This window comes from Macrobrachium rosenbergii, chromosome 10, assembly GCF_040412425.1.
Source record: "Macrobrachium rosenbergii isolate ZJJX-2024 chromosome 10, ASM4041242v1, whole genome shotgun sequence".
Taxonomy (NCBI): domain Eukaryota; kingdom Metazoa; phylum Arthropoda; class Malacostraca; order Decapoda; family Palaemonidae; genus Macrobrachium; species Macrobrachium rosenbergii.
The window spans coordinates 45,481,527-45,491,526 of NC_089750.1; the positions used below are offsets into that span (position 1 = coordinate 45,481,527).

Consider the following 10,000-nt stretch of genomic DNA (forward strand, 5'->3'; position numbering starts at 1 on the left):
CATGCATAAATTAAGAGAATATGATTTTGATTATTTACAATCTGTCTAAACAGATCGATAAATACCATTGCCACACCAGAATCAATAAACAGATCAGTAATATATCAATATATATATATATATATATATATATATATATATATATATATATATATACATATATATACATATATATACATATATATGAGTGTGTGTGAGTGTGTCTGTACACACTACCAACTAAATATCTAAGATTTACTGCCAGTGGAAAATTAAGATATTTCAGGGAACTTCATGAAATGACTTATTGGAAATGCATCGTATAGAGCCACAGTGCATAAAAATACAGTTAAACTAAAAAGCAAAAAAAGGCTCAGAAAGAAATACAGTTTGAATGAGAAAATGCATGGCGTACTTATCACACACACAACTAACCAAACATTAGCACACACACACACACACACACACACTAACCTGCTGGTAGTAACCCCAAGGGGATGCAGCGAGTAACGCTACCAGCCATATTGCCGGTAATACTCTTGTAGTCCTGGTAAGTGTATGCGTGGTTCGTGCTATGACCGGATCTGTGATGGCTACATAGCGTTCCCCGGAGACAGCCAAAATTGTTAGGATGGAGACGATGTTCAATGATTCCGCCACCACTGCCCGCATGCGGCACACAGCGTCCCCCAAGGGCCATGGGTACTGTACCCACACGGTGTACACTTCCATTGGCAGAGCTGAAATGAATAATGAAGATGAAGAATAGAGATCTAAAGAAAAGAAAATTTTGAATTTGCCTGAGCCATTTTGAGAACTCAGCGCTCACGAATATGTACTGGAGTTTAGGGTGAATTATTTTTTCCTACCCTTAAGATATTGATGATAATTAAATGATGTAACACATCGAAATCTGACCCAGGTGCATTAAATCTTAATATGTTTGAAGTAATTCAACAGTGTTTAGCTGGATCACTTTTTTTTCTCCACTGAGCTGAGGAATCACTACAACGCAGGTGGCGCCTACAAAATTGTATTCCTCGTCATGTTTTTAATATAATGCTACAAAATGATTATTGTTTATTAAGAAGAATTTCAGTGAATTGAATGGAAACATTATAATATCCCATTGCTTGTGGAGTTAATAATATCAATAGGAATAATACCATACATTACACACTGAGTGGTGGACTGGCCTTAGAAGTAAATATAACAGATGAAAACAGGATGAGAAAAGATGAGAATCACATAGTACGTGAAGCGAAGAAAGTATCAGGAAGTGCGCAAAAGATTGTGAAGTGTCTTAGATTATCCATGGAACCCTAAGAGGGAGGAGTAATATGGATGAGCCAATCCCCTCTATAGAAATGAAGTGTGAATGTTGTATGAACATGAAAGAGAATACCTGAAGCTGTTGAGATGAGTGTTTTGTAGTATATGTAGCCTAAGAAAAATTAAAAGGATGAAAAATGTGGGATCAAGTAGGTTGTCAAGAAGTTAGCACAGGTGAAAAATTGGATCATTGTTTTGAGTTCTTTCCGGTTTGTGGAAAGAATAGAGGACAGTAGGGTAATGGAAAGAGTAATATTTGGAGTATTAGTTGGAAGGAGGAAAGGACTATATAAAAATTCGTAGACAAATAGCTTGAAGAAATAGTGTAAATGGAGGCCGTAATATCCAACAAGCGACGGAGTGCGTACTAGATAAAAGTGCAAAGTATAGAGTATGTAGGTGGGTTTAATGTGGTGTTCATACCTCAGTCTGTGTATTAAGCGGCTAATATTCGACTAGTTTTTAGCATGGGTGGCCATCAAAGGATGCAGCAGTCTGTATATACAGTATACTATATACAGTATATACTATATATATATATATATATATATATATATATGTATATATATATATATATATACATAAGTATATATACATATGTATATATATATATATATACAGTATATATATATACATATGTATATAAATATATATATATATATGTATATATAGTATATACATGTATATATATATATATATATATATACATATATATATATATATATATATATATATATATATATATATATATATATATATATATATAAATTGTGTGTGTGTGTTTTGTGTGTGTGTGTTTATGATTTGTCAATAAGTCACACGTAACTTTTTTATACGCTTAAATATTGAACCAAAAATCCCTCTAAGTATCGAATTCTCTTACCTGGTTAGGACTCCCAAGGTAAAGTGACTTCGTTGAGAAGGGAAATTTGTTGCATTGATATTTGAATATAATATATATATGCATACATACATACATGCATGCATACATATATATATATATATATATATATATATATATATATATATATATATAATAAAAAAATATAAATATATATATATATATATATATATATTATTAAACATAGGTATAAATTCTGATAGATGCATTTGCTAAGAACGACAATGCAAATACATTCTTAGGTGAATTAAATGAATTGCAGCTATCGATAAAGCAGATTATGGAAATGGAAAATAACGGTAGCTTACCCTTTTGGATTACCTAATGCACAAAAGTAGTAATTGGTTTAAATATAGTGTTTACATGGAACCTACCACTATTTCTGGTAATGAATATTTTCATCCTGACCAGAGCAAAAAAGCAAAGAGCATTACGTAAATGTGGCCTTGACGATGAAATAGGTGTATTTAAGAATATGGACAAGAAATTAAAACATCTTGATTGTGTATTTCATAATGTAATAAGAGCGGTGAAAAGTACTTTTTATGATAATATGGAAGAAATTTAGAGCACAATCTGCTTGTACTACCTTGTGGTAATAATTCAAAGATATTCCTTATCGCTTCAAGAACTTAAAGTTAATGTTGCATTTAAGAACAATAAAGCAATGAAACAACCATTTATAAAAAAAAAACTCTCCAAAAACTGCTAGAGGAAGTGTATATCCAATACCAAGTACGTCATGTGACAATAGTATTGCTCAAACTGGAAAATTGTGGGAAAAAGAAAACAACAACGGAAAACATATACAAGACGTGCGCTGGAGAAAATGCAATGCTCGTTCAGGTTAGTGAAAACAATAATTCTGTTAAGTTTTGAAAGAACTCTTTTGAAAGAGTATGAATATCAGCTTAGGAACGTATAAACTTGTTCCATATATTAGTTGGTCTGCAGTTAATATCAAATGGGTGAGTCCAACCGCTTGGAAAAATAAGACCTGTTAAATGGAGCAATGACCTCCAAAAGAGGGGATGTTTCCTCCTTTTGCCCTCAGGTGCGAATCATTTTTTCAAACATTAGTATGTTCGGTTGTACTGTCACTTTAGCATATATAATTTAAATTTCTACCACTATGAATAAGTCCCCTTGAAGATGTCTTAAAAACTAAAGACAAAACCAAGCAGGATTTTCATTCCGTTGCCTTCTTTCCGTGGGGTACATCTGCATATTTACATTGCATATATATATATATATATATATATATATATATATATATATATATATATATATATATATATATATGTATAGTATATAGTATATATGAATCAATTTTTATCACATCACCGTGATATTTTATACGCAAACATTAAGCTACAACTGTTCTTTAATATCCAATTCGCTCTACTCCGGAAATAATATATATACTGTATATATATATATATATATATATATATATATATATATATATATATATATATATATATATTTATATATATATACATACATGCATATATATATCATAGATATTATATATACCGAAGGGGAATTATAACTGATAAGTGGTTCGTCATCTCAAGGGCTCGAACCTCTGACAAGGGGACCAACTACGCTCATCCATAAAAACAGCTACGTGTTTCAAACACACCAATCAGCTGTCATGGTGGAGGTAGGCTGATACCGACGCTAAGTACAAATATCTGGGTTGGACGGGGGTATGTACAGCAGAGTCGGTATCAACTTTTAAGGTGCGTCACTGAACGTCGTTGGTTTTTTCGTGTCAGCGGTTCGAGCCCGTGAGACGACGAACCACTTATCATTTATAATTCTCCTTCGGTATATATATATATATATATATATATATATATATATATATATATATATATATATATATATATATATATATATAATATATATATATATATATATATATATATATATATATATATATATATATATATATATATATATATATATATATATATATATATATATATATATATATATATATACGTATATATAATATATATATATATAAAGATATATATATATATATATATATATATATATATATATATATATATATATGTGTGTGTGTGTGTGTGTGTGTGTGTGTGTGTGTGTGTATAACTGAATCACAAAATATGGAACGTGATGAATATATAAATAAAGATAAAATCCACGAAGGAAACGGAATCACTGGAGTTCTGCAGAGGCCTTTCGACACTAGTCCTTTACTTAGCAGACTGAAGGAATATAAAAGTATGTTTACAAAGAAAGCTCATATAAATGACAGAAGGGGATTATAAAGGAAACATATGTACCTGGAATCCAACACAATTGAAGAATTAGTACAACTGCCAAAACAGGATTAAATACTTAAGAGGTTTTTACAAAGGATTAAGATCAACCGTTCAGGAGCAGGGACAGGACAATTAAAAGATTATACAGGTTCGTGACTGACCACCTAAAAATTTTTTTAGTACAACACAATAATTTTTTTTTTTAACAATAATAACTTTTTGCAAGATGAACATTTTTACAAAAAAAATTATATTAAACATACGGATATACAGAAAATATATATCAAGTAGCTACCTTGTAATTAAGTCAGTGATTTTATCTTTTAGGTCATTCTTGAACATTTTTCTAATACAGGGTCCAAATAATACATGCCAGGGCTCCAAAATAATACACTGACTTTCAGTCAGGGCTGAAGATTAAAATTACAACTGGAAGTAAGCTAAATCTTTGCTAGATTGGCCAATATAAAATGAGGACTCCAAACATAATTTTGATATATTATGTTGTTGTTTTTTTAGGGCTTATAAGAAAAAAGAAAAACCTATTAATGTAAACCTCGTTTTTTCTTATAATAACACACTCAAAAGAATGTTAATAAAAATAGCCCTAAAGAAAACAACAACATAATATATAAAATTCCATGTTTGGATTGCCCTCATTTTATATTGGCCAATCTAGCAAAGATTTAGATGTACGTATTAAGCAACATAAGTATTCAGTCAAAACTGGACAAGCATCCAATGCTATATTCATTCATTTAAGTGAAAACTCTCACAGGATAAATTGGACTGAAAGTTCAGTGATTGCCAGATCGAAAGATTTCTCTTCAAGAAATCTATTAGAGTCCGCTATTATCCAGCTTACTTCCAGTTGTAATTTTAATCTTAGCCCTGGCATGTATTATTTGGACCCCTGTATTAGAAAAATGTTCAAGAATGACCTAAAAGATAAAATCACTGACTTAATTACAAGGTAGCTACTTGATATATTTTTCTGTATATCCGTATGTTTAATATAATTTTTTTGTAAAATGTTCATCTTGCAAAAGTTATTATTGTTAAAAAAAAATTATTGTGTTGTACTAAAAAATTTTTAGGTGGTCAGTCACGAACCTGTATAATCTTTTAATTGTCCTGTCCCTGCTCCTGAACGGTTGATCTTAATCTTTGTAAAACCTCTTAAGTATTTAATCCTGTTTTGGCAGTTGTACTAATTCTTCAATTGTGTTGATTCCAGGTACATATGTTTCCTTTATAATCCCCTTCTGTCATTTATATGAGCTTTCTTTGTAAACATACTTTTATATTCCTTCAGTCTGCTAAGTAAAGGACTAGTGTCGAAAGGCCTGCAGCACTCCAGTGATTCCATTTCCTTCGTGGATTTTATATATATATATATATATATATATATATATATATATATATATATATATATATATATATATATATATATATATATATATATATATATTAAATGAGATTTGTAGCTGAATGTTTATAAATTGCATATTAAATGAGATTTATAATGTTTAAATATATATACAGTATATACAGTATATATAAATATGTATATATATAGTATATATGTATGATGAAGCAGATTAAAGGTAGGAATACGATGGGATACGCATTTTGTTTTAATCCTACGTTTCGTGACAACATCGTCACATCTTCTGGGATTTTATACAAAATAAAATATAATATGTTAACATAAAATAAGAGCCGAATAAGATCCAATAGTTGAAAAAGTTAAAACAATTTCAATGGTAAAATTACAACTCACAGACTTAAATTACATGCACACTTGATTAAAACTGAGGCTAGAAGTACAAAAAATTAAAAATAACGAAAAGAACATTTAAATATCTCGGCAAAATTATATGTACAGTATATAAAAAGAACGCCAACGCATACAAACAAAAGCAAAATTCATATAATCATAAAACTACAGCGGAAGACAGCTCCACACAACCAACCTTTCAACATCAAAGATAAAAACACACAAAGTAAACAACGTCAAGAGGTACAAAGAATGACAGAAAATTTAGGCTAAAACGCAACGGGACAGCAGAGGAATGGTTGTTTAGAGTCGGAACTCGTAATTTGATATTTAACGTTTCCAAAATCAACAGTTCGTTGAGTTCGTTTGTTTGGCCAATAATTTTAAAATCTTCATATTTGATGGTAGTTTTACATTTAATAATGTGGTTCTTTATCTAAGAAGTTTCTGGGTTGGATAGTTTACTCTCAGTTCTATAACTAACGCCCCGATGAGAATCGGCCCTGACCCTGAGAAGAAGCCGGGTAGATCCAATATATTTTCCCAGATTACATCTGGGACAAGTGTATTCTTAAACGACGCCCGACGTCATTATAGGGCAGAGCCGATCTTTAAACTTGAAGAGCGAGCCAATGGTCTTGGGGTAAGATTTATGGCTCCAAAATGTTTGTGTACGATCTTAGTAAAATCTCTTCGAAAATTGTCATTTAATAGATACGGGAAACCGGCATAAATAGGTAGCTTGGGGACCTTAAAACATACAGGAGGTTCAGAAAACTTTTTGTTATGTAGTTTATTTAAAATTTTATAGAGGATCTTAGAAGGAAAGCAGTTATTAGAGAAGTACTGGAGGAGAAAAGTAATTTCGTAGTGGAAGAGAGTCCAGCTAGAGGTAAGAGACAAAGCACGACAGAGCAAGGTATATATAGAGTTCAGTTTGAAACTGAAAAAAAAAGGAACTATAGAAGTTGGAACCGAGACCAGTAAATGTTTTCTTTCTAAAAATTGAGGTGCAAAAACAGTCATTTTCCTTAGAGACCAAAATATCTAAGAAGGCTAATTTTGAATTGTGTTCTTTTTCCATTGTAAGATTAATATTATTATGGTAACTATTAGAACAATCCAAGAACCGGACTGCATCGAACTCACGTTTGAATAGGATAAAAGTGTCGTCCACATAGCGTGAGTAAAACAGAGGGTGGAAGGCCACGGGGCATTCGTCCAAAATGCGCTCCTCCAGGGAGCACATGAAAATGTTTGCAAAGGTAGGACCAAACAGAGACCCCATGCGTATGCCCTCAATTTGTTAAAAAGCTGTCTACTAAAAATAAATGCCGTGTCCAGCACGGCCAGTTCTAAAAGGGTTTAAAATTCGATAAACTAAAGATAAACAAATTCAAGTTTGGGGAATAGTTTATCAAGAATAATGTTTATGGTGTCTCTTACAGGTACGTAGGTGAATAGTGACTCGACATCACAACTATTGATGAATAAGTCAGAATCCTGGGATAAAATACCTTCTTTAAACTGTTCAGAGTTTTTAAGAGTATACTGATTTGTGGTCAGCGGTTCCAATAGAGGGACGAGAAATTTTGCCAGTTTGTAATCCCTGGAGGAGCCCATTTTGGACGAATGCTCCCTGGCCTTCCGCCCTCTGTTTTACTCACGCTATGTGGACGACACTTTTATCCTATTCAAACATGAGTTCGGTTAAAACAAAATGCATATCCCATCATATTCCTGCCCTTAATCTGCTTCATCGTGTACATAAGCGCCTTGCGCGTCTGATCTGTGTTCTGTATATATATATATATATATATATATATATATATATATATATATATATATATATATATATATATATATATATATATATATAATTAGCAAAAACTCGCTAGAAAAATGCTCCCTCTTTTTTTTTTCTCTCGTTTACTGTCTGCCGATCAATCGATAGACATATCTGTCTATCGACATGCGTGCCTACCTATCTATCAGCCTGAGCTGGACCAGGAGTTAGCATGGTCAGAATACAAGGGATTAAAACTGATTGTAGGCCACTCCCTTTAAGTAAATAATTCCTTGTTCGAGGCAAAAGTGAATCTGTCTGGCTGCTTCTTTACAGGCAAACCCCCCCCCCCAGCAGCTGAAAATGGCTCAACTCCCTATGTGCCTGGACGTGACCCCTGCCCATAGGAGAGGGCATAAAAGCAACCAGCAGCCCAGAATTCGGCCTCAGACGCACGCTGGACAACATGGGTTAAAGAACAGACGGACACACTCACCACCACGCCCTTGGCTGGACGATGCCCTTAGCCCACTACTTCTCCATCTAACCATGTGGCCTTTCAAAGTATACTTTTCCTTCGTGCACTCCAACCGCCAGCCACGTGTTCCCTTCGATGCTGGCCTGACCGATGACCCACTCCATTGCTTGGCGCTTCGTGAAGTTCCTACGTTGAAGCCCCTGCATCCTACCACGTGGAAGATCGCATTCGCCCTCGGAAACTGGAAGTCATCCATGGACCACCTTCTGCGCTGGTACCAAATCTCCCTTATGGTAAAGTGCTCTGAAAGACGTCCATTCAGTCACACTTTTTCCTCATAAAATTTACTTAATTTGAGTGCCAGTAATCACCGAATCTCTTGTTAACTTTCACCGGTGCTACTCGAGTGTCGGCAGTGCTATGCCATTATTACCTCATCGAAGCCCATTGGCACCCTCAGTGCATCTTCGAATTCATTATCCTTTTATCTGTTTTCATTACTGGCGTATAATTTGTGTATCTCCCATTTCAGAGGGACCCTATATTGTGGAATGTTCTTGGACTGTGCCTGGAATCCCCCAGTTTCATTCATCCCGTAGGAATCCCCTTCAGGATCAATAATTTAATTGCATTTCTCATTTCCGTACTAATGTTCTTTATGTAAATATATTCCTGTAAGTTGACCCACGTGTTTACGTAATATTTCCCTTCAGTAGTAAGAGCCTTACGCTCATATGAAATTCCTCCTTTTTTCCTCTTGTTTTATGTTTCCCTGGACCCACGAAGTCGGAATCACAAGGCTAAAGAATCTGTAGCTGTTGCTACCTGTCTCACAGAAAATATCTCAAACCAGATTATCCAGGAAAAACATAAATATATATATATATATATATATATATATATATATATATATATATATATATATACATATATATATATATATATATATATATATATATATATATATATATATATATATATATATATATATATATATATATATATATATATATATATATATATATATATATATATATATATATATATATATATATATATATATATATATATATATATATATATATATATATATATATATATATATATATATATATATATATATATATACATACCTGCATGCATACATACATATATAAAAAACACACAATCACTTGTGGAACAGAAATGAATTTATGACTCACATCGAGATCGAACCCAGGTCTCTCATTGAAAGATAGCGGCGTTGCCTTTCAGTTGAAAGACTGTGGTTCGATTCGATCCTGATGTGAATCAAATATATATATATATATATATATATATATATATATATATATATATATATATATATATATGTATATATATATACTGTACATGTATATGTTATTAGTGAAAACTTTTTTTTTTTCTGTGTAATTCGCTTATACACTGAGTCACGTGCATCTAC

The 10,000-nt window shown here is 32.3% G+C and overlaps 1 protein-coding gene across 3 annotated transcripts in view; it reads right to left on the reverse strand.

Moving 5' to 3' along the window:
• Positions 1-10,000, reverse strand: part of LOC136842618 (neuromedin-U receptor 2-like) — an 833,892-nt gene that overhangs the window by 17,673 nt on the left and 806,219 nt on the right. For all 3 annotated transcript variants that reach the window (XM_067110224.1, XM_067110223.1, XM_067110226.1), the window contains one exon: positions 454-719. In XM_067110224.1, coding sequence (XP_066966325.1) covers positions 454-719 — 266 coding nt within the window. The remainder of the gene's footprint in view (positions 1-453; positions 720-10,000) is intronic.